This window comes from Lucilia sericata, unplaced genomic scaffold (genome assembly GCF_015586225.1).
Source record: "Lucilia sericata isolate MDLA Ls3-8-SP2 unplaced genomic scaffold, ASM1558622v1 Contig001997F_arrow, whole genome shotgun sequence".
Taxonomy (NCBI): domain Eukaryota; kingdom Metazoa; phylum Arthropoda; class Insecta; order Diptera; family Calliphoridae; genus Lucilia; species Lucilia sericata.
The window spans coordinates 1,425-26,498 of NW_023995864.1; the positions used below are offsets into that span (position 1 = coordinate 1,425).

At 32.2% G+C, this 25,074-nt stretch overlaps 2 protein-coding genes across 3 annotated transcripts; one reads left to right on the forward strand and one right to left on the reverse strand.

The window, feature by feature from the left end:
- Positions 1 to 1,750: 1,750 nt before the first annotated feature.
- LOC119613174 (antichymotrypsin-2-like) lies at positions 1,751 to 24,463 on the reverse strand. The gene is given in 7 exon segments (XM_037969120.1): positions 1,751 to 2,043; positions 4,805 to 4,946; positions 5,009 to 5,215; positions 5,218 to 5,363; positions 5,366 to 5,447; positions 5,449 to 5,960; positions 24,307 to 24,463. Coding segments are annotated over 6 exon segments (1,188 nt in total). The 5' UTR covers positions 5,863 to 5,960; positions 24,307 to 24,463; the 3' UTR covers positions 1,751 to 1,846.
- Positions 13,453 to 19,247, forward strand: LOC119613173 (serine protease inhibitor 42Dd). 2 transcript variants are annotated; one of them, XM_037969119.1, is made up of 4 exons: positions 13,453 to 13,591; positions 17,838 to 18,766; positions 18,827 to 18,968; positions 19,037 to 19,247. In XM_037969119.1, the coding sequence occupies exons 2-4, from the start codon at positions 17,885 to 17,887 to the stop codon at positions 19,159 to 19,161; spliced, it is 1,149 nt and encodes a 382-aa protein (XP_037825047.1). In that variant the 5' UTR covers positions 13,453 to 13,591; positions 17,838 to 17,884; the 3' UTR covers positions 19,162 to 19,247. The 2 variants fall into 2 exon arrangements, with proteins under 2 accessions (XP_037825047.1, XP_037825046.1); XM_037969118.1 differs by lacking the exon at positions 13,453 to 13,591 and adding an exon at positions 14,047 to 14,323.
- Positions 24,464 to 25,074: the final 611 nt, after the last annotated feature.

Here is a 25,074-nt window from a genome sequence, read left to right on the forward strand (position 1 = left end):
CTAGAACTGAACTAGAACTGAACTAGAACTGAACTAGAACTGAACTAGAACTGAACTAGAACTGAACTAGAACTGAACTAGAACTGAACTAGAACTTAACTAGAACTTAACTAGAACTGAACTAGAACTGAACTAGAACTGAACTAACACTGAACTAGAACTGAACTAGAACTGAACTAGAACTGAACTAGAACTGAACTAGAACTGAACTAGAACTGAACTAGAACTGAACTAGAACTGAACTAGAACTGAACTAGAACTGAACTAGAACTGAACTAGAACTGAACTAGAACTGAACTAGAACTGAACTAGAACTGAACTAGAACTGAACTAGAACTGAACTAGAACTGAACTAGAACTGAACTAGAACTGAACTATAACTGAACTAGAAATGAACTAGAACTGAACTAGAACTGAACTAGAATTTAACTAGAACTGAACTAGAACTGAACTAGAACTGAACTAGAACTGAACTAGAACTGAACTAGAACTGAACTAGAACTGAACTAGAACTGAACTAGAACTGAACTAGAACTGAACTAGAACTGAACTAGAACTGAACTAGAACTGAACTAGAACTGAACTAGAACTGAACTAGAACTGAACTAGAACTGAACTAGAACTGAACTAGAACTGAACTAGAACTGAACTAGAACTGAACTAGAACTGAACTAGAACTGAACTAGAACTGAACTAGAACTGAACTAGAACTGAACTAGAACTGAACTAGAACTGAACTAGAACTGAACTAGAACTGAACTAGAACTGAACTAGAACTGAACTAGAACTGAACTAGAACTGAACTAGAACTGAACTAGAACTGAACTAGAACTGAACTAGAACTGAACTAGAACTGAACTAGAACTGAACTAGAACTGAACTAGAACTGAACTAGAACTGAACTAGAACTTAACTAGAACTTAACTAGAACTGAACTAGAACTGAACTAGAACTGAACTAGAACTGAACTAGAACTGAACTAGAACTGAACTAGAACTGAACTAGAACTGAACTAGAACTGAACTAGAACTGAACTAGAACTGAACTAGAACTGAACTAGAACTGAACTAGAACTGAACTAGAACTGAACTAGAACTGAACTAGAACTGAACTAGAACTGAACTAGAACTGAACTAGAACTGAACTAGAACTGAACTAGAACTGAACTAGAACTGAACTAGAACTGAACTAGAACTGAACTAGAACTGAACTAGAACTTAACTAGAACTGAACTAGAACTGAACTAGAACTGAACTAGAACTGAACTAGAACTGAACTAGAACTGAACTAGAACTGAACTAGAACTGAACTAGAACTGAACTAGAAGTGAACTAGAACTGAACTAGAACTGAACTAGAATTGAACTAGAATTGAAGTAGAACTGAACTATAACTGAACTAAAATTGAACTAGAACTGAACTAGAACTGAACTAGAACTGAATTAGAACTGAACTAGAACTGAACTAGAATTGAACTAGAACTGAACTAGTACTGAACTATTTATTTTATTTTATTTATAAACCATATAACGTACAAAAAACAATCGGCGATTGTTTTTTTTTTTTTTTTTGTAAAATCTATGAATATTTCATTAAAAAGTTCTTAGTATTAATGATTTATTTAATAGCTGAAAATATGGCTAGCTATTTTTACAAGACTTAAAATTATTCTAAAATTAATAGTCTATAAAATAAATTATTAAATCAATCCATTCTACCCATACTTTTTTGAAACATCAATGAAAAGTCAGTTTTTTTTGCATGCAAAATTTTCAGCTGGTTTTTAATTCTTCAAAAATATTCTTTATAAAACGGTTTTTTTTTTTTTTTAACTTAAAGTTCTAATCTTAATTTAAAGTTGCCGAATTAATAATTTCATTAATTTTTACAATTTTACCCGCAAATAAAACTAAATTTGTAGAAGATGTTGTGGTGGTTTCAGATGAAGTTTTCTGTAGAATCTTAAACACAAATGGATGTTCAACGTTAAACTCTATAATATCGGACATATCTACAAGAGCTCGTTTCTTTCTTATAACCGTGGCTAAAGATGTGAGACGAAAGACAAAATATATATATATTTTTTTATGAATAGAGAAAATTATGCATTTAAGATGAAATACTAATAGAAAAACAAAAACTACAGAAACTTCTAATTTCAGATAGAATTAATAGAATGTAAACAAGCGGGGAAAAATCGAAAGGGTGTTAAAGATAAAGCAGAAATAGTTAGATCAAATGTTCATGCAAAATGTAAAAATTAGAAAGAGCAGTGTATTTGTGGATGTCAATATTCTAATAAGCAGTTTTATTTATGATATGATAAAGATAGTTATTGGATAAAAGCAGCTTGCAAGTTACATTTTTCCCATCATTGACTCAATTCCACGATGTCCGTTTAATTTAATACAAGTTCCATACATTTTTTTAGAAAGTTTTGAAAATATTTTCTAATAAAATCGTATATCTTAAGGAGGTCTGATATGAAAACTTTAAAACTTGGATCGGCTCATGAAATAGTTAATCGAATAGTATTGGGCCAAACTATGAAATATTCTATGGACTTGCCTATTGTCCACTGCATGGACTAGTATGGTGAGTAGTCTATTGACTTGCCTATGCCCTGGTCCGTTGGCTAGTCAGTGGGCCAGTCTGGGGAAAAGTCTATTGAACGGTCTATGTACTAATATATAACATGGATTAATTAAATGACTTAGCCATAAGGACTAGTCTCTGAACCTGTTTCTAGACTTGTTTATTGACCAGTATCAGAAATATATATAGTCTAATCTGTTGACTTGTCAAGTTTCAGATCTAGTCAATTGAGTAGTCTGGGGACCTAAACTATAAAATAGTCTATGGACAAGGTTATTCACCACTCTTTGTACTAGTATTTCAACGTTAATGTGTATTAGATAATTAACTAATATATGGACTAGTCCGTTGATCAATTCCAACATTGTTCTATGGACTAAGCTATTGATAAGCTCATGAACTTGTTTGCTGAGAACTAGTCTGGTCTATGGACGAATCTATAGTCTATTGACTAATCTATAGATTAGTCAATTGACCAGTTTCTAAACTATTCTATTAACTAGTCTGAGAACTAACAGTCTATTGTCCGATTTCTGGACTAGCTTTTTGACCAATTTCAACTTTAATGTGTATTAGATAATTAACTAATATATGGGACTGGTCCGTCGATCAGTTCCAACATTCTTCTATGGACTAAACTATTGATAAGCTTATGAACTTGTTTGCTGAGAACTGGTCTGGTCTATTGACGAATCTATAGTCTATTGACTAATCTATAGATTAGTCAATTGACCAGTTTCTAAACTATTCTATTAACTAGTCTGAGAACTAACAGTCTATTGTCCGATTTCTGGACTAGTTTTTTGACCAATCTGATAACTAATACAGTCTCCTTTCCAGTCTATAGTATAGTATACACGGATAGAATAATCTACATATTCCTTAGACTCCAAAACAAATTTATGAAGTAGTAAAACAAACAGACAAGTCTGATCTATCAACTAATCTATAGATTGGTCAATTGACCAGTTCCTAAACTATTCTATTAACCAGTCTGGGAAATAGTACAGTCTATTGTCTGGTTTCTAGACTAGTTTCTTGACCAGTCTGAAAACTAATAAAGTCTCTTTTTTTAAGTCTATAGTTTATTAAATATATACGTGATGGATTTATCTATTGACTAGAATATTGACAAATTTCTAAACTAGTCAACCAACCAGACTGGTATATAAAATATTATACACATCATTCTGTGGTCCAGTCTCTCGACTATGGATTAGTCTATTGATTAGTCAGTAAACCAGTTTAAAGATTATTTTTATTGACTTGGACTTATCCGTTTACAAGTATATCCATAAGTCTTTAGATCAGTCTGTGAAGTAGTGTATAAAAATGGTCCATTAACTTGTCTGCGAATTGGTCCCTGGACTAGTTTATTGACTATTCAATAGGTTAGTCTATGGATTAGTTTATTCAGTAATCTAGGGATTGTTATATAGTCTATTATTGACAAGTTTCTGTACTAGTCAATTGACCGGTCCTGGTACTAGCATATAAAATATTATATTAACCACTCCGTTGACTAGTCTCTTGACTATTACATTCCTTGGTTAGTCGGTAGACCAGTCTTCTATGGGACCAGTCGGTGGACCAGTGTAATGATTCTGAACTAGTCTATTGAATGAATGGACTAGTCTCTTGACTATTACATTCCATTGATTAGTCGGTAGACCAGTCTTCTATGGACCAGTGTAATGATTCTGAACTAGTCTATTTAATGATTATAAACTAGTCTATTGAATATCCTATACTAACTAATATTTAGATTGTTTTATGGACTAATCTATTAACTAGTCTATAGGCTAGTTTATTAAGTAGTGCATTAACTAGTCTACGGATTGGTCCAATAACTGTTATATAGTGGGCAAGTATAAAGATTCGTCTAGGGAATAGCATAATTATTCAGAAGTCTAGGGGCCGGTCTATGGCTTAGTTTATTGATTAATTTATCACCTGTTAGTTCCACTTTTTGATTTGGAATCAGTTCATTTCAGAAATATCCAAGTTATTTAAAAATAAAACGTTTCTAAACAAATCTCCGAATAGGTAAAATATCAACTATTCAAGCTGCTCTTTTTCCATTAATCACTACCAAAAACAACGAGCATTTCAAGCGATATTAAGACAAAGAACACCATAGAATTTTTAAAACCAAAAACCCAATATAAAACATAAAAATGCAAAACCAAAATAAAAGGAATTTAACTTACAGGTAGCAGCAGCAGCTTCAGTGCCCTTTTCATTGACTTCAATGAAAGCTTTATGAATGACCTTGGATACTTGTAAAGGTTCAGCGGATTTTAACATTTTACCAAATTCAGCTTGACCCGTAAACATGCGATTCATGCCCAACTTTAAGAAATATAAACACAATTAAAAATTATATTAAATAATTCCCTAAAAAAACAACTTACATTTTTCAAGGCCTCAGTTAGTTCAACTTCAAATTCAGCCTTAAATTTAGGCATATCCACAATAACTTTGGTATTAAACATGCGTTTGGTTAAATCAGGGCAACGAGACATTTTCAATTTTTCCTCCAAATCAGCCAAACCGGTACGTGAGTTGGGTAAAATGATCAACATGGAAAGATCAGAATCTTTATAAGGCATTTCCAAAGCGGGGTGGCATCTAATTCGGGAAATTCTCCATAATTGAAACGTTCATTTATATGCATCATTTGCACTTTAACAGTGTTGGTCTCATCTAAATAGAAATCCATTTCTCGGGTGGCACGTTCGGGGAATTTATTGACCCATTCACCCTTAAATGTATAGCATTAACCAACACCAAACGTGTATCGGCACCCAAAATCTGTGGATTTATCAAATCTTTAATCAAATTATTGGTTTTATTTTTCCACCCAAGTGTTTATAGTCTTGGCTGCTGCATCTTTATTGGCAAAATTAACAGACTCAAACAGCTGAAAAGAATTGTTGGTCAACAATTCGTTGAATTTCTCCTGCACTTCATAGCTCTCCATGACATAAATCTTATTGGCTATTTTAAGAATAGGACTGTTTTCGTATAACTCCAATATAGCATGATAATTGTTAGCCAACTCTTCTGGGTTTTGAACGGTAAGCGCCAAACCCTGATCCATTTCTTGGGCGGTCTTACCCTCGGCTCCCATACGTGCCATAGCAATGCATGTTTGTATAGAGAATGGAGAAAATACTATTGTTTTACCCTGATTCTTCTTTACCAATTCCGAGAATAGACGAATGCCAAATGACTCCAAACCTTTATTGAATTGTGTATCGGCCATGGTGTTAGCGGTTTTAGGCTGGCTAACAGAAAGTGTGGGAGAGGGTAAAATAAGAAGGAGAAGAAAAGCAGAAATACAAAGTATTTGTGAAATTTTGACTATAAAGAAAAGAAAAGAGAAATGAGTTAGTTATTCAAAAAAAAAATTAAAGAATTGTAATCTATGAACATATCTAAGGTCCTGGTGTTTACCGTATAATTTTGTAGTGCGAAAGATACGTAGGTTTCGAAAATCTCTTATATTCAGTTCTAGTTCGATTCAAGTTCTGTTCAGTTCTAGTTCAGTAGTTCAGCAGTCCAGTTCTAGTTCAGTTCTAGTTCAGTTTTAGTTCAGTTCTAGTTCTAGTTCAGTTCTAGTTCAGTTCTAGTTCAGTTCTAGTTCAGTTCTAGTTCAGTTCTAGTTCAGTTCTAGTTCAGTTCTAGTTCAGTTCTAGTTCAGTTCTAGTTCAGTTCTAGTTCAGTTCTAGTTCAGTTCTAGTTCAGTTCTAGTTCAGTTCTAGTTCAGTTCTAGTTCAGTTCTAGTTCAGTTCTAGTTCAGTTCTAGTTCAGTTCTACTTCAGTTCTAGTTCAGTTCTAGTTCAGTTCTAGTTCAGTTCTAGTTCAGTTCTAGTTCAGTTCTAGTTCAGTTCTAGTTCAGTTCTAGTTCAGTTCTAGTTCAGTTCTAGTTCAGTTCTAGTTCAGTTCTAGTTCAGTTCTAGTTCAGTTCTAGTTCAGTTCTAGTTCAGTTCTAGTTCAGTTCTAGTTCAGTTCTAGTTCAGTTCTAGTTCAGTTCTAGTTCAGTTCTAGTTCAGTTCTAGTTCAGTACTAGTTCAGTTCTAGTTCAGTTCTAGTTCAGTTCTAGTTCAGTTCTAGTTCAGTTCTAGTTCAGTTCTAGTTCAGTTCTAGTTCAGTTCTAGTTCAGTTCTAGTTCAGTTCTAGTTCAGTTCTAGTTCAGTTCTAGTTCAGTTCTAGTTCAGTTCTAGTTCAGTTCTAGTTCAGTTCTAGTTCAGTTCTAGTTCAGTTCTAGTTCAGTTCTAGTTCAGTTCTAGTTCAGTTCTAGTTCAGTTCTAGTTCAGTTCTAGTTCAGTTCTAGTTCAGTTCTAGTTCAGTTCTAGTTCAGTTCTAGTTCAGTTCTAGTTCAGTTCTAGTTCAGTTCTAGTTCAGTTCTAGTTCAGTTCTAGTTCAGTTCTAGTTCAGTTCTAGTTCAGTTCTAGTTCAGTTCTAGTTCAGTTCTAGTTCAGTTCTAGTTCAGTTCTAGTTCAGTTCTAGTTCAGTTCTAGTTCAGTTCTAGTTAAGTTCTAGTTTAGTTCTAGTTCAGTTCTAGTTCAGATCTAATTCAGTTCTAGTTAAGTTCTAGTTCAGTTCTAGTTTAGTTCTAGTTCAGTTCTAGTTCAGTTCTAGTTCAGTTCTAGTTCAGTTCTAGTTCAGTTCTAGTTCAGTTCTAGTTCAGTTCTAGTTCAGTTCTAGTTCAGTTCTAGTTCAGTTCTAGTTCAGTTCTAGTTCAGTTCTAGTTCAGTTCTAGTTCAGTTCTAGTTCAGTTCTAGTTCAGTTCTAGTTCAGTTCTAGTTCAGTTCTAGTTCAGTTCTAGTTCAGTTCTAGTTCAGTTCTAGTTCAGTTCTAGTTCAGTTCTAGTTCAGTTCTAGTTCAGTTCTAGTTCAGTCCTAGTTCAGTTCAGTTCTAGTTCAGTTCCAGTTCAGTTCTAGTTCAGTTCTAGTTCAGTTCTAGTTCAGTTCTAGTTCAGTTCTAGTTCAGTTCTAGTTCAGTTCTAGTTCAGTTCTAGTTCAGTTCTAGTTCAGTTCTAGTTCAGTTCTAGTTCAGTTCTAGTTCAGTTCTAGTTCAGTTCTAGTTCAGTTCTAGTTCAGTTCTAGTTCAGTTCTAGTTCAGTTCTAGTTCAGTTCTAGTTCAGTTCTAGTTCAGTTCTAGTTCAGTTCTAGTTCAGTTCTAGTTCAGTTCTAGTTCAGTTCTAGTTCAGTTCTAGTTCAGTTCTAGTTCAGTTCTAGTTCAGTTCTAGTTCAGTTCTAGTTCAGTTCTAGTTCAGTTCTAGTTCAGTTCTAGTTCAGTTCTAGTTCAGTTCTAGTTCAGTTCTAGTTCAGTTCTACTTCAGTTTTATTTCAGTTCTAGTTCAGTTCTATTTCAGTTCTAGTTCAGTTCTAGTTCAGTTCTAGTTCAGTTCTAGTTCAGTTCTAGTTCAGTTCTAGTTCAGTTCTAGTTCAGTTCTAGTTCAGTTCTAGTTCAGTTCTAGTTATCTAGTTCAGTTCTAGTTCAGTTCTAGTTCAGTTCTAGTTCAGTTCTAGTTCAGTTCTAGTTCAGTTCTAGTTCAGTTCTAGTTCAGTTCTAGTTCAGTTCTAGTTCAGTTCTAGTTCAGTTCTAGTTCAGTTCTAGTTCAGTTCTAGTTCAGTTCTAGTTCAGTTCTAGTTCAGTTCTAGTTCAGTTCTAGTTCAGTTCTAGTTCAGTTCTAGTTCAGTTCTAGTTCAGTTTCTAGTTCAGTTCTAGTTCAGTTCTAGTTCAGTTCTAGTTCAGTTCTTCTAGTTCAGTTCTAGTTCAGTTCTAGTTCAGTTCTAGTTCAGTTCTAGTTCTAGTTCGTACTTCTTTCTCATCGTATTTCATTTCTCTTTCATTAATTTTATTTAATAAATAGATTAAACCTAATCCGATGTTATTTAAAAGAATAATGTTTTTTAAAGTATTAACAGTGGTTTTCTTTTTGAACGGGAAACCAAAATTTATTACATTTCGGGGAAGAACTATCATCTTATCACTTTTTTGAGTATAATCGGAACAATTTGAAATCAAACAAAAACAACTTATTCACAAATAATCAAAACAAAATTGTTCCGAAAAATATCGAAGAAATGTTAAAAACAACATAACGCACGCGATTAAGGTCTGTTGAATTTTTACTTTATATACATTTTAATATAATTTAGATTGTGATTTAGAAATTCTGGCGGAAATATTATTGTGAAATATTTAAAAAACTGATGAATTTTGAATCAGATATACAATATACATATACGCAGTTTTCTATATATTTTGTGTACAAGAATATCAGTGATTACATGTTGATACCACCCTAACTAACAATTTTCTACCATCATAAGATAATGACGTCAAATACTAACAGTATGATGAAGAAATCGTTTGACGTCACTAGCCCCTTGCACACAAAAACGCTAGTTAAGATATACAAAATATCACCATAAATGCGCCACGTTTATAAACATATTTCAATAAAATATTCACTAGTCTTCTTTATTGTTTTACCTTGTAATCAATGTCATTTTGCCTCTTTAGAGTTTTTTTTTAATTATTCTCAAAATATTTTTATTAAAATTTAATCACTTTTTTTTCGAAAACACTGAACACAATTTAAGACGCGCTACGCGGTTTGATTGAAACTAAATGTAATAATCTCAGTTGAATTAAGTTGAACCTCAGAGATCAGACAGAAATAATCGAAATTTTGTTTCATTGATAATAATTAACCCCAAAAGGAAAGAGGGCTTTTGTATATTAATAAAAAATGATCCATTGAATAAAACCAAAAAGGTAAACAAAATAACATTTAACATTTTAGTGTTAATAAAGAGCACTTTGTTTTTAAGAAAAACAAGTAAGAAACTATAGTCGGTAAGGCACGTTTATATGATACCCTACACCGATATAAAAGTTAATTATATTGTATTTCATTATATTACAATTAATATGTAATTTAAAGGTAACATAATGGACCGATTACAACAGCAGAGGACAACATTAGTTCAATTCTAGTCTATTACAGTTCTAGTTCAGTTGTGATTCAGTGCTAGTTCAGTTCTAATTCAGTTCTAGTTCAGTTCTAGTTCAGTTTTAGTTCAGTTCTAGTTCAGTTCTATTTCAGTTTTAGTTCAGTTCTAGTTCAGTTCTAGTTCAGTTCTAGTTCAGTTCTAGTTCAGTTCTAGTTCAGTTCTAGTTCAGTTCTAGTTCAGTTCTAGTTCAGTTCTAGTTCAGTTCTAGTTCAGTTCTAGTTCAGTTCTAGTTCAGTTCTAGTTCAGTTCTAGTTCAGTTCTAGTTCAGTTCTAGTTCAGTTCTAGTTCAGTTCTAGTTCAGTTCTAGTTCAGTTCTAGTTCAGTTCTAGTTCAGTTCTAGTTCAGTTCTAGTTCAGTTCTAGTTCAGTTCTAGTTCAGTTCTAGTTCAGTTCTAGTTCAGTTCTAGTTCAGTTCTAGTTCAGTTCTAGTTCAGTTCTAGTTCAGTTCTATTTCAGTTCTATTTCAGTTCTAGTTCAGTTCTAGTTCAGTTCTATTTCAGTTCTATTTCAGTTCTAGTTCAGTTGTAATTCAGTTCTAGTTCAGTTCTAATTCAGTTCTAGTTCAGTTCTAGTTCTAGTTCAGTTCTAGTTCAGTTTAGTTCAGTTCTAGTTCAGTTCTAGTTCAGTTCTAGTTCAGTTCTAGTTCAGTTCTAGTTCAGTTCTAGTTCAGTTCTAGTTCAGTTCTAGTTCAGTTCTAGTTCAGTTCTAGTTCATTCTAGTTCAGTTCTAGTTCAGTTTAGTAGTTCAGTTCTAGTTCAGTTCTAGTTCAGTTCTAGTTCAGTTCTAGTTCAGTTCTAGTTCAGTTCTAGTTCAGTTCTAGTTCAGTTTTAGTTCAGTTCTAGTTCAGTTCTAGTTCAGTTCTAGTTCAGTTCTAGTACAGTTCTAGTACAGTTCTAGTTCAGTTCCAGTTCAGTTCTAGTTCAGTTCTAGTTCAGTTCTAGTTCAGTTCTAGTTCAGTTCTAGTTCAGTTCTAGTTCAGTTCTAGTTCAGTTCTAGTTCAGTTCTAGTTCAGTTCTAGTTCAGTTCTAGTTCAGTTCTAGTTCAGTTCTAGTTCAGTTCTAGTTCAGTTCTAGTTCAGTTCTATTTCAGTTCTAGTTCAATTGTAATTCAGTTCTAGTTCAGTTCTAATTCAGTTCTAGTTCAGTTCTAGTTCAGTTCTAGTTCAGTTCTAGTTCAGTTCTAGTTCAGTTCTAGTTCAGTTCTAGTTCAGTTCTAGTTCAGTTCTAGTTCAGTTCTAGTTCAGTTCTAGTTCAGTTCTAGTTCAGTTCTAGTTCAGTTCTAGTTCAGTTCTAGTTCAGTTCTAGTTCAGTTCTAGTTCAGTTCTAGTTCAGTTCTAGTTCAGTTCTAGTTCAGTTCTAGTTCAGTTCTAGTTCAGTTCTAGTTCAGTTCTAGTTCAGTTCTAGTTCAGTTCTAGTTCAGTTCTAGTTCAGTTCTAGTTCAGTTCTAGTTCAGTTCTAGTTCAGTTCTAGTTCAGTTCTAGTTCAGTTCTAGTTCTTTCAGTTCTAGTTCAGTTCTAGTTCAGTTCTAGTTCAGTTCTAGTTCAGTTCTAGTTCAGTTCTAGTTCAGTTCTAGTTCAGTCTAGTTCAGTTCTAGTTCAGTTCTAGTTCAGTTCTAGTTCAGTTCTAGTTCAGTTCTAGTTCAGTTCTAGTTCAGTTCTAGTTCAGTTCTAGTTCAGTTCTAGTTCAGTTCTAGTTCAGTTCTAGTTCAGTTCTAGTTCAGTTCTAGTTCAGTTCTAGTTCAGTTCTAGTTCAGTTCTAGTTCAGTTCTAGTTCAGTTCTAGTTCAGTTCTAGTTCAGTTCTAGTTCAGTTCTAGTTCAGTTCTAGTTCAGTTCTAGTTCAGTTCTAGTTCAGTTCTAGTTCAGTTCTAGTTCAGTTCTAGTTCAGTTCTAGTTCAGTTCTAGTTCAGTTCTAGTTCAGTTCTAGTTCAGTTCTAGTTCAGTTCTAGTTCAGTTCTAGTTCAGTTCTAGTTCAGTTCTAGTTCAGTTCTAGTTCAGTTCTAGTTCAGTTCTAGTTCAGTTCTAGTTCTAGTTCTAGTTCTAGTTCAGTTCTAGTTCTAGTTCAGTAGTTCTAGTTCAGTTTAGTTCTAGTTCAGTTCTAGTTCATTCTAGTTCAGTTCTAGTTCAGTTCTAGTTCAGTTCTAGTTCAGTTCTAGTTCAGTTCTAGTTCAGTTCTAGTTCAGTTCTAGTTCAGTTCTAGTTCAGTTCTAGTTCAGTTCTAGTTCAGTTCTAGTTCAGTTCTAGTTCAGTTCTAGTTCAGTTCTAGTTCAGTTCTAGTTCAGTTCTAGTTCAGTTCTAGTTCAGTTCTAGTTCAGTTCTAGTTCAGTTCTAGTTCAGTTCTAGTTCAGTTCTAGTTCAGTTCTAGTTCAGTTCTAGTTCAGTTCTAGTTCAGTTCTAGTTCAGTTCTAGTTCAGTTCTAGTTCAGTTCTAGTTCAGTTCTAGTTCAGTTCTAGTTCAGTTCTAGTTCAGTTCTAGTTCAGTTCTAGTTCAGTTCTAGTTCAGTTCTAGTTCAGTTCTAGTTCAGTTCTAGTTCAGTTCTAGTTCAGTTCTAGTTCAGTTCTAGTTCAGTTCTAGTTCAGTTCTAGTTCAGTTCTAGTTCAGTTCTAGTTCAGTTCTAGTTCAGTTCTAGTTCAGTTCTAGTTCAGTTCTAGTTCAGTTCTAGTTCAGTTCTAGTTCAGTTCTAGTTCAGTTCTAGTTCAGTTCTAGTTCAGTTCTAGTTCAGTTCTAGTTCAGTTCTAGTTCAGTTCTAGTTCAGTTCTAGTTCAGTTCTAGTTCAGTTCTAGTTCAGTTCTAGTTCAGTTCTAGTTCAGTTCTAGTTCAGTTCTAGTTCAGTTCTAGTTCAGTTCTAGTTCAGTTCTAGTTCAGTTCTAGTTCAGTTCTAGTTCAGTTCTAGTTCAGTTCTAGTTCAGTTCTAGTTCAGTTCTAGTTCAGTTCTAGTTCAGTTCTAGTTCAGTTCTAGTCAGTTCTAGTTCAGTTCTAGTTCAGTTCTAGTTCAGTTCTAGTTCAGTTCTAGTTCAGTTCTAGTTCAGTTCTAGTTCAGTTCTAGTTCAGTTCTAGTTCAGTTCTAGTTCAGTTCTAGTTCAGTTCTAGTTCAGTTCTAGTTCAGTTCTAGTTCAGTTCTAGTTCAGTTAGTTCAGTTTAGTCAGTCTAGTAGTTCTAGTTCTGTTCTAGTTCTGTTCTAGTCAGTTCTAGTTCAGTTTAGTTCAGTGTAGTCAGTTCTAGTTCAGTTCTAGTTCAGTTCTAGTTCAGTTCTAGTTCAGTTCTAGTTCAGTTCTAGTTCAGTTCTAGTTCAGTATCATTATGGTACTTTTTAGTTTTGTTTGGTACCATTAGAAAGGTCCATTATTTATCACTTAAGTGCTCATATCTAAGTATGTTTGTATGAAAATAATATATACTAAAGTATTTACTTCAAATCAAAGGGAGAGTAATTCATATATTCTCTCTTTAAATAATACAATTGAGTCAAAAGAAGAGATAAGAAATACCAAAAATAAAACACGCAAATATGTGACGTTTGTCGTGAGTAAGGAAATAAACAGAATGTTGGCGACAGCGACGATCAGCCAGAAAAATCTAAACATTGCCTACACTAAATAAAAATCAGTTTGCTAACACATTTTTTTGAGATTGGTTAGAAAATTATTGTTATAAAATAAGAACAATATGATCTCTATTGGAAACATAATACTTTTAGACGGTAGGATCTGGAGAGATGAAATGTGCTGTAATAGAAATTATCAATCTTAATTCTGCCAAAGAAAATGCGATTTCCGAAAGCACAACTAACGTCTTTCTAAAGAGCAAGAAGTTTACTTAGACAGGTAGGCTGGTTATTAACTTAGACGCTCGTCGCCTTAAATGTGTTTTCACTTAAAACGTTTCAACTCAAGTGTTTTTTAAAGATAAATAAAAAAATATTAAAATGCGTTCAGCTCGTAGTATCTAAAAAGAACTTGATAACAAAGGTATGTAGCCATTAAACGGAAAAAATCATAAAATATATTTCCAATTAATTAAAATATTTGTAAACAAAAATTAAATATGTAAAATAACAAGTGAGTAATAATAAGTTTAATACAAAAAAAAAGTATAAGTGACATCATAAGTGCAAATAATTTTAATTTTGCGTTTCGTGTTTAAGGGGAAGGTCTAACTGTTGCAGCCTCCAACAATGATTGGAATCACCCTAATAATAATAATAATAATCGCTCCATATAATTTACATGCATAATTATAGCTCAAATAGTAATTGTATTTGCTCTAAGTGCTTAAAATACAATAAAACTTTTAAAGCTCAATAAGTAATTTTATACATTGAAAAAAAACCCAAATTTGAGTCATACTCAAGTGAAGTTCGTGTCTTTATTTAAAAAAAAAGTATTTATTTTATTTTTTATAGAAAAATTCTAATATAAAGAGGTTTTGTAGTGAATAGCCGAGATTCATTATTTGTTTAGAAGTAGTGCATAAAAGATAAAGTGAAATTAAATGACACAAACTAAATAAATAAACAATAATTATAATAAATAAAGACAAAAACGTTTAAACAAAAACTAACGTGCTTATAAATAAATTATTATAAAATTAATTAAAAATTTTTTGCTTAAACAATTTATTTTGAAAAATAACAAAAAAAAAATATATATATAAGGAATTTTTCTATAATCAGGCAAATATGACTTCATTGATAACTACAGGTGAATTGTTTGAAAAAAAATTAATTTTAATTAAAAGAAAACACACAGTGATATTTGTTCAACAATTTAATAAATTCAACAAAAACTGAAAAGTTGTAGATAAACCGTGTGGAAAGTAGAGTCGTTTGTTTGTTAAACAAAAATTTAGTGCCCGATTTGTGAGATTAAGACTTTGACGATTTTGTTTAAAAATGCCTTAACAGCTTTTAACGTGACAGTTGATCTCTATAAAGTTCGTTTTAGTTCTGCCATTAAAAAATTCAAAATGCTTGCGATTAATGTCTGTGATTTTTGAAAATTGGACTGAACCCTTCAACTCCCGAGTTAACTATCTTCTACGAACTATTAAATACTCAACAGATTAATCTATAAATTAGCTATTGGATCAGTCAAAAAATTGGCCTATTAACTATTTTCTAGTTCAGTACATTAATTATCAAAAAAATAATCCATTGACTTTCCTGAGGTCAAGTTTATAGCCTAGTATTAGTGTAAGATTAGTCTACCGTCTAGTCTATAGTCTAGTCTATAGTCTAGTCTATAGTCTAGTCTATAGTCTAGTCTATAGTCTAGTCTATAGTCTAGTCTATAGTCTAGTCTATAGTCTAGTCTATAGTCTAGTCTATAGTCTAGTCTATAGTCTAGTCTATAGTCTAGTCTATAGTCTAGTCTATAGTCTAGTCTATAGTCTAGTCTATAGTCTAGTCTATAGTCTAGTCTATAGTCTAGTCTATAGTCTAGTCTATAGTCTAGTCTATAGTCTAGTCTATAGTCTAGTCTATAGTCTAGTCTATATCTAGTCTATAGTCTATAGTCTAGTCTATAGTCTAGTCTATAGTCTAGTCTATAGTCTAGTCTATAGTCTAGTCTATAGTCTAGTCTATAGTCTAGTCTATAGTCTAGTCTATAGTCTAGTCTATAGTCTAGTCTATAGTCTAGTCTATAGTCTAGTCTATAGTCTAGTCTATAGTCTAGTCTATAGTCTAGTCTATAGTCTAGTCTATAGTCTAGTCTATAGTCTAGTCTATAGTCTAGTCTATAGTCTAGTCTATAGTCTAGTCTATAGTCTAGTCATAGTCTAGTCTATAGTCTAGTCTATAGTCTAGTCTATAGTCTAGTCTATAGTCTAGTCTATAGTCTAGTCTATAGTCTAGTCTATAGTCTAGTCTATAGTCTAGTCTATAGTCTAGTCTATAGTCTAGTCTATAGTCTAGTCTATAGTCTAGTCTATAGTCTAGTCTATAGTCTAGTCTATAGTCTAGTCTATAGTCTAGTCTATAGTCTAGTCTATAGTCTAGTCTATAGTCTAGTCTATAGTCTAGTCTATAGTCTAGTCCCTATAGTCTAGTCTATAGTCTAGTCTATAGTCTAGTCTATAGGTCTAGTCTATAGTCTAGTCTATAGTCTAGTCTATCGTCTAGTCTATAGTCTAGTCATAGTCTAGTCTATAGTCTAGTCTATAGTCTATAGTCTCATAGTCTAGTCTATAGTCTAGTCTATAGTCTAGTCTATAGTCTAGTCTATAGTCTAGTCTATAGTTAGTCTATAGTCTAGTCTATAGTCTAGTCTATAGTCTAGTCTCTAGTCTAGTCTATAGTCTAGTCTATAGTCTAGTCTATAAGTCTAGTCTATAGTCTAGTCTATAGTCTAGTCTATTAGTCTAGTGCTAGTAGTCTAGTCTATAGTCTAGTCTATAGTCTAGTCTATAGTCTAGTCTATAGTCTAGTCTATAGTCTAGTCTATAGTCTAGTCTATAGCTAGTCTATAGTCTAGTCTATAGTCTAGTCTATAGTCTAGTCTATAGTCTAGGTCTCTAGTCTAGTCTATAGTCTAGTCTATAGTCTAGTCTATAGTCTAGTCTATAGTCTAGTCTATAGTCTAGTCTATTAAGGTATAGTCTAGTCTAGTCTATAGTCGTAGTCTATAGTCTAGTCTATAGTCTAGTCTATAGTCTTGTCTATAGTCTAGTCTATAGTCTAGTCTATAGTCTAGTCTATAGTATAGTCTATAGTATAGTCTATAGTCTAGTCTCGTCTAAGTCTAGTCTATAGTATAGTCTATAGTTCGTCTATAGTCTAGTCTATAGTCTAGTCTATAGTCTAGTCTATAGTCTAGTCACAGTCTAGTATACAGTCTAGTCTATATATATTTTTACCAATACCGATATCGTAACGAATTCATTAAAGATGTCATATCAATATTATGATTGTTTTTAAACGCTAAAGAATCAGTTATATAGTCTAGTCTATAGTCCAGTCTATAGTCCAGTATATAGTCCAGTCTATAGTCTAGTCTATAATCTAATCTATAGTCTAGTGTAGAGTCTAGTCTTAGTCTAGCTACAGTCTAGTCTATAGTCTAGTCTATAGTCTAGTCTATAGTCTAGTCTATAGTCTAGTCTATAGTCTAGTCTATAGTCTAGTCTATAGTCTAGTCTATAGTCTAATCTATAGTCTAGTCTATAGTCTAGTCTATAGTCTAGTCTATAGTCTAGTCTATAGTCTAGTCTATAGTCTAGTCTATAGACTAGTCTATAGTCTAGTCTATAGTCTAGTCTATAGTCTAGTCTATAGTCTAGTCTATAGTCTAGTCTATAGTCTAGTCTATAGTCTAGTCTATAGTCTAGTCTATAGTCTAGTCTATAGTCTAGTCTATATTCTAGTCTATAGTCTAGTCTATAGTCTAGTCTATAGTCTAGTCTATATTCTTCTCCATAGTCCAGTCTATATATATTTTTACGAAAACCGATATCGTAACGAATTCATTAAAGATATCTTATCAATATTATGATTATTTTTAAACGCCAAAGAACCAGTTACGGGACTAGTTCTCTCTCGCTCTCTCTCTCTCTCTCTCTCTTACAAACTTTTCCTTTAAAATAAGTACATAAACAATAATTTAGTTAGCTCACCAAATTTGTTATTAACTTTTAAGCAAAAAATCTACTTAAAATATTTTAATGTTTTTTTTCGGACATTATTTAATAGACAGCAAGGTCCCACTATTGTTTTGTTATTTTTGTTTTTGATTTGTTAATCGACAATGAACCATATTATGGACACTGATAAAATATTATTGATATGTTTAAAATATGTGTGAAGTGTCGATATTTTTTTAATTTTTTTTGTTGTTTAAAAAATAGGGGGAAGAATGTTATGATGGTGGTTATTGACATGAAATTGTCGTTTTATGATTATACAAACGTCAATGCCTAATGACTCACTAATATAATTCATATAAATCTAATAATTTAATATAGACCGATTCACACTCTATAAACAATATTTTTTGACTTAACAGATAGGCGGACGGATGAACCTAGCTATGTTTGTCTGTCCGTCTTAGGAATAGGGTCCTTTACAAATATCATATTAAAAAAGGTATTTACCCAGTATTTACCTAATAGTTTCCCAACTACCTAGTAGAATCCCATTTGTTGTTATTGCATATCAAAAAAAAGGAAACTCTAGAATATTAAAAAACTAATTTCTTGATGAATTTCCTTTCATTTCAGCCCTACTTATAGGATCAATATTACTTTCCCTACAATACAGTTACATAATGGCTGGAACAATTGCCCCCTCAGAATCGGCAAGTCGTAATTTATTTGCTGCCGATTTATTTTCGGTTATTGTGGACAATAAAATCAACGAAAATATAGTCTATTCACCAGCTTCTATACAAACATGTTTGGCATTAGCCTTTACCGGTGCCGAGGGAGAAACGGCCGAGGAAATGCGTAAGGTCTTAAAACTCGGTCTAGGTAATAAAACACAAGTGGCAGAAAAATATGGAGAATTTTTAAAAGCTGCCTTTAAACCAAGACAATCCAATGAAAAGGGCCCACAACTGAAAATGGCCAATCGTGTGTATGTGAATAATGAAATCAAACTTTTGCCCCAGTTCAATAAAATCGCCCAAGACTATTTTCAGTCGCAAGCAGAAAATGTAGATTTCAGTCAAAGAGAAGCGGTGGTGGAACAAATTAATAATTGGGTGGCTCAACAAACCGAAAATAAGATAAAAGATCTTCTAACACCCGATGCGTTAAATGATGACACCAGTGCTGTATTGGTAAATGCCATATATTTTAAGGGTAAATGGTTACATCCCTTTAGTGAGATCACCACTAGTAAAGCAGATTTTCATTTGAACTCTAAGCAAAAACTGGAAGTTGACACCATGTATACAGATGATCGTTTTGGTTATGTTGAATTGCCTGAATTGGAAGCCACTGCTTTGGAAATGCCTTATGAAAATTCTGATCTTTCCATGTTAATTATTTTACCAAAACAAATTGATGGTTTGGAAAAATTGGAAAGCAATTTAAAGGGACTAGACTTGAATGATATTACCTCGAAAATGTTGGTGGAAAGTGTAGATGTATTCTTACCTAAATTTCGCATAGAATTTGATATTGATTTAAAGGAACCCTTAAAGAAGGTAAGAAATTTTACGGTTTTTATAAAGATTCATATCAATCAAGTATTTTATTTCCTTCAGATGGGCATGTCCTCCATCTTTTCATCGAGTGCAAATTTCAGTGGTCTATTTGATACTTCCGTGCCTCACAAGATATCGGATGTTAAGCATAAAGCATTTTTAGATGTCAATGAAGCTGGTTCTGAGGCGGCAGCTGCTACCTGTAAGTTTATAGCTTTTAGGATTTTAATCATATATCTAATAAAACAATTGTTTTCTTGGTTTCTTTAGATTTAAAAATTGTACCCATGAGTTTGAATTTAGAGCAGAAAACTTTCCGTGCTGATCATCCGTTTGTCTTTGCCATACGCAGCAAAACTGCCGTTTATTTTGCCGGTCATGTGGCAAAGTTTTAAATTGACGAATTATTTTTTTTATACAGTATTTTATTGTTTTATTTTAAAGTTATAATTATATACATGTATTATTATGAAAGCAAGGAGAAAAGAGTTTATTGAGTAATTCGTGCTCAAATTAATAAGGAGAAGTTTTGAAATACGGTGAGTATGTTTTCGCTAAAATAAGTACAAAATACTTGATTCAATCAAATATAGTCTAGTCTATAGTATAGTCTATAGTCTAGTCTATAGTATAGTCTATAGTCTAGTCTGTAGTCTAGTCTATAGTCTAGTCTATAGTCTAGTCTATAGTCTAGTCTATAGTCTAGTCTATAGTCTAGTCTATAGTCTAGTCTATAGTCTAGTCTATAGTCTAGTCTATAGTCTAGTCTATAGTCTAGTTTATAGTCTAGTCTACAGTCTTGTCTATAGTCTAGTCTATAGTCTAGTCTATAGTCTAGTCTATAGTCTAGTCTATAGTCTAGTCTATAGTCTAGTCTATAGTCTAGTCTATAGTCTAGTCTATAGTCTAATCTATAGTCTACAGTCTAGTATATAGTCTAGTCTATAGTCTAGTCTATAGTCTAGTCTATAGTCTAATCTATAGTCTACAGTCTAGTCTATAGTCTAGTCTATAGTCTAGTCTATAGTCTAGTCTATAGTCTAGTCTATAGTCTAGTCTATAGTCTAGTCTATAGTCTAGTCTATAGTCTAGTCTATAGTCTAGTCTATAGTCTAGTCTATAGTCTAGTCTATGTCTAGTCTATAGTCTAGTATATAGTCTAGTCTATAGTCTAGTCTATAGTCTAGTCTATAGTCTAGTCTATAGTCTAGTCTATAGTCTAGTCTATAGTCTAGTCTATAGTCTAGTCTATAGTCTAGTCTATAGTCTAGTCTATAGTCTAGTCTATAGTCTAGTCTATAGTCTAGTCTATAGTCTAGTCTATAGTCTAGTCTATAGTCTAGTCTATAGTCTAGTCTATAGTCTAGTCTATAGTCTAGTCTATAGTCTAGTCTATAGTCTAGTCTATAGTCTAGTCTATAGTCTAGTCTATAGTCTAGTCTATAGTCTAGTCTATAGTCTAGTCTATAGTCTAGTCTATAGTCTAGTCTATCTAGTCTAGTCTATAGTCTAGTCTATAGTCTAGTCTATAGTCTAGTCTATAGTCTAGTCCTAGTCTAGTCTATTAGTCTAGGTCTAGTCTAGTCTAGTCATGTCTAGTCTATAGTCTAGTCTATAGTCTAGTCTATAGTCTAGTCTATAGTCTAGTCTATAGTCTAGTCTATAGTCTAGTCATAGTCTAGTCTATAGTCTAGGTCTATAGTTAGTCTATAGTCTTGTCTATAGTTAGTTTATAGTCTAGTCTATAGTAGTCTATAGTCTAATCTATAGCCTGGTCTAGTGCTATAGCCTAGTCTAGTCTATAGTCTAGTCTATAGCCTATAGTCTAGTCTATAGTCTAGTCTATAGCCTATAGTCTAGTCTATAGTCTATTCTTTAGTCTAGTCTATAGTCTAGTTAGTCTATAGTCAAGTCTATAGTTTAGTCTAGTCTGTAGTATAGTCTAGTCTATATTCTAGTCTATAGTCTAGTCTATAGTCTAGTCTACAGTCTAGTCTATAGTCTAGTCTATAGTCTAGTCTATAGTCTAGTCTATAGTCTAGTCTATAATCTAGTTTATAGTCTAGTCTATAGTCTAGTCTATAGTCTAGTCTATAGTCTAGTCTATAGTCTAGTCTATAGTCTAGTCTATAGTCTAGTCTATAGTCTAGTCTATAGTCTAGTCTATAGTCTAGTCTATAGTCTAGTCTATAGTCTAGTCTATAGTCTAGTCTATATTCTAGTCTATAGTCTAGTCTATAGTCTAGTCTACAGTCTAGTCTATAGTCTAGTCTATAGTCTAGTCTATAGTCTAGTCTATAGTCTAGTCTATAGTCTAGTCAATAGTATAGTCTATAGTCTAGTGTATAGTATAGTCTATAGTCTAGTCTATAGTCTAGTCAAGTCTAGTCTAGTCTATAGTCTAATATCTACTCTAATCTACTCTATTCGAGAGCCAAGTCTATAGTCGGGTGTACGTTGGTCGATTTCTGAGTCGAATAAGCCATGTCCGTCCGTCCCCACTTTAAGGAGGTTATTTATAAACATTTATCAAAGGTTTATATAACAAATTTTGTGTGATTTGTAAGCCATTGACAAATATTTTTAAATAAGAACCTAAATATAGTATTTAAATTGATATTACTGCAAGGTTATACTACTTACATTACTCTTTAATCACTTTTTAGCAGTTTTGTATATAAATTCTTATAAAAACTTGTTGTAAATTAAAATTTTTTTTTTTAATTCATAACACTGTCGGACACTCAAAATTAGACACGAATCAGATATATTAAGTCTGAAATTAGAGATTAAATGAAGCAAAACTGTCTTAACAGTTTTTTTATTTCGTTATTTTTCTCTTTTTATCGGACGGTTTTAAGTTTATATTTCGTTTAGACGCCGTTTCCACGACTGTATTCGTTGCCTCCTTTCTATAATAATGTTTAAGAAATACACATATTTCTAATCTGAAAGTCAACCAGCAATAACTTTGTTAGGGAATTCTCCATATTTTTGCAGTGGGCAAATGTTTATAAAAATTCTTGATTATTATTTATATACATTTCATCAGCTAGCTATACCCAGTGTGCATTGCTACCCTAAAGGAAAATATAAAAACACACTTTACGATTTTTGAAGATTTTAGCTCTAATAGTTTCCCAGATATGCACATTTTTGTATTTAATTCATATGAGTGTAACTACGCCACCTAATGGTGGTCCGCCAATTTAGTGCTCAAATGCTGACATGAATGTCAGTTTTGTTCGTGCAATAGATTATAGCTCTAATAGTTTCTCAGATATAGGCATTTTTGTATTCATGTGAGTGGTTCAAAGCAGCCCTGATGAAAGTTGACCTATTTCCTCCTAATGTTCACATGGATGTTAAAGTGCTTCGTGCACAATTTGGAAGATTCTAGCTATAATAGTTTCTCAGATATTTGTATTTAATTTATATGGAAGCTTCCACGCCCCCTATTGCTAGACCGCCCATTAAAGTCCAAACAGACACACATTCATTTTTATATGTATATAAAGAATATATATCTTCAGTGATCTGTAAACTTTTCAAAAGCTTTGTAAACATATTATAAAAGAAATGTAAAAAAAAAGAATATAAAAGGCGAGTATATTGATTTAGTCATTCCATTTGTAAGACAACGAAATATTGGTCATAGACACCCAATGTGACGACTATATAAAACTGGACAAACTTTATTCACATATCGAACAATAAAACGTTGAAGAAATGTTCTACAGCTTTCATGTTCGTTCAGAAGATTATATTTACATATAACTACTAGGGTTCTATAGTTGAAACGAAAAGTCGACTTTTTTCATTTAGTTAAAAGTCGACTTTTCGACTTCTCGACTTTTTGCATTTTATGAAAAGTCAATTTTTCATTTTTTTTTCATTTAATTAAAAGTCGACTTTTAGACTTTTCGACTATAAGTATTTTATAAATAGTCGACTATTCGACTTTTTCCGACTTTTTTTCGACTTTTCGACTTTTTCCGACTTTTTGACTATTTTCGACTTTTTTTCTACTATTTTTTGACTTTTTTCGAGTTTTTCTGACTATTGTAGAGTTTTTGACTTTTTTCCACTTTTTTTTAAGATTTTCGACTATTTTTGACTTGTTTCTACAATTTTCGAGTTTTCGACTTTCCGATTTTTTCCGACTTTTTTCGACTTTTTCCGACTTTTTTCGACTTTTTTCGACTTTTTTCGACTTTTTACGACTTTTCGACTTTATTCGACTTTTTTCGACTTATCGACTTTTTTCGACTTATCGACTTGTTTCGACTTTTAATAACAAAGTCGACTTTTTAATACAAAAAGTTCGATTATTCGAAAGTCGATTTATAGAACCCTAATAACTACATACATACATTGGTCAAGCGACCCATCTTTTAAAAGCAATATCTTCCGATCCCCAAATCAAAAATCCCCAATGATTTTTTCATCTTAAAGTCTCAACGTTTATTGGGTCTATTAATGATTATCGCTGAAAATGATTTGCATATTAATAATTTCATTAAAAAAATCTATAATTAAATAAATAGTACTGAGTGCAAAAATGGCCTATGACTAAGTCATGTTACGTGGTTATTTTTTAAAATAATAATCCATATCTCAAGAGTCCCTAATTTACCAATCAATTAGTAAAAAGATTAAGAAATACAAAATTCCCCTTTTTGAACTGAATCATCATATATTGCAATAATCTGGCAACAGTAGCCAGAATTCTCTCAGTTAATAGGTATCAACGACGATATTTGTTGTATGTACAACTGTACATGTGTTGGTACTTTTTTGACGCTCTTGACTTGTACCTATTATTACATGGTAGTTGTTTTTGGTACTTTATTTGACTTTTAAAATTAATTATTTCTAAAATTTTATCAAATAGTTTCTTTAAAACTATGGAAACTAGAGAACTATGTGAATCAAAGCTTTGGAAACATTTAAGGATATACTTCCAATCTCAACCGATCGGTTGGATAATTTAATCTGTATTCCGGGGGATCGACATACATTTGTATTGACCTTAAGATTATTCTTAACAAATACCTATCACGTAAAAAATAAAGTATTAAATAATTTCATAAAAGTATGAAATTTTACTTTTCTCGTTATTCAAATTTCAGAATACCTTTTCGTTAGCACATATGCAACTACAATGGGAGATTACTCTAAGACTTAGAACCCTTAGGTCTTCGGAAGATTAAATCACAATTTCAATATCTAAAGTAAGTTACTACATATTTCATGTTTTATATATCGAAAAAAGTTCCCAAACTTAAATGTACCACAAGTTCCTCACCGGTAAATATATTTCTGTTGTGTTTTCGATACTCTTCAAAATAATAACAATGAGGTACGGTATTCTCTCTCATATCTACAACAGCACAAAAAATATCTAACAACTATGATATCATATGGTAAAAACATTTGTGAAATTTGTTTTTGTTCGGGAATAAGAATTTAAAATTATTTTAAATTAAAATTTCTAATTAGTTACACTTTGTATGGGTTTTAAACAATTTCTAACTTACCAAATTATTGTAACAATTCGTTATAAATATAAGTTTATATATTTTGTTTTTATTGTTTTGTTATTTTTTTTATAATATTATAAAATATTTTATTATTCACTGTAAGAGTTTAGAAACTCAACTGTGAGTATCTGCATAAAATGCTTTTATATGTACATTAGGTATAAATATGTGTTGTCAATGAAGCGTTTTTTTATGTCTACATCTGAAAATAGCGATTTTAATATTTTATCTCAAAATAGAGATCGACGTATTATCAAAAGCCGACCATATGATACCTACACCAGTGCGTATGTTAAAAATGTGGATTATTTTTTAATAAAAAAAGCATTTTAGTTTTTTACCTTAACTCCGATATATTCTAACAATTTATTGACAAAAAAGAGATTTTTCAAAAGAGGGGGCAATGGGCCTATCCTTATGCATTTTTGATAGAGGGATTTACATAACATTACAGTTATTTATGAAGAATTTTATCGAGATAATAGTGTTTATAAGTGAATTTTAACCTTCAAGTGATTTTCCGAAGAGGTCTTCGTATGGGGGCTAGGGTCAAATATGGACCGATCATTACGAAAATCGGGTTGTATAATTTAGACGTATATAAAACCACGTTATGCTGATCTTTGTAGTTAGTTAGTTAGATGGTTAGTTAGTTAGTTAGTTAGTTAGTTAGTTAGTTAGTTAGTAGTTAGTAGTTAGTTAGTTAGTTAGGTAGTTAGTTAGTTAGTTAGTTAGTTAGTTAGTAGTTAGTTAGTTAGTTAGTTA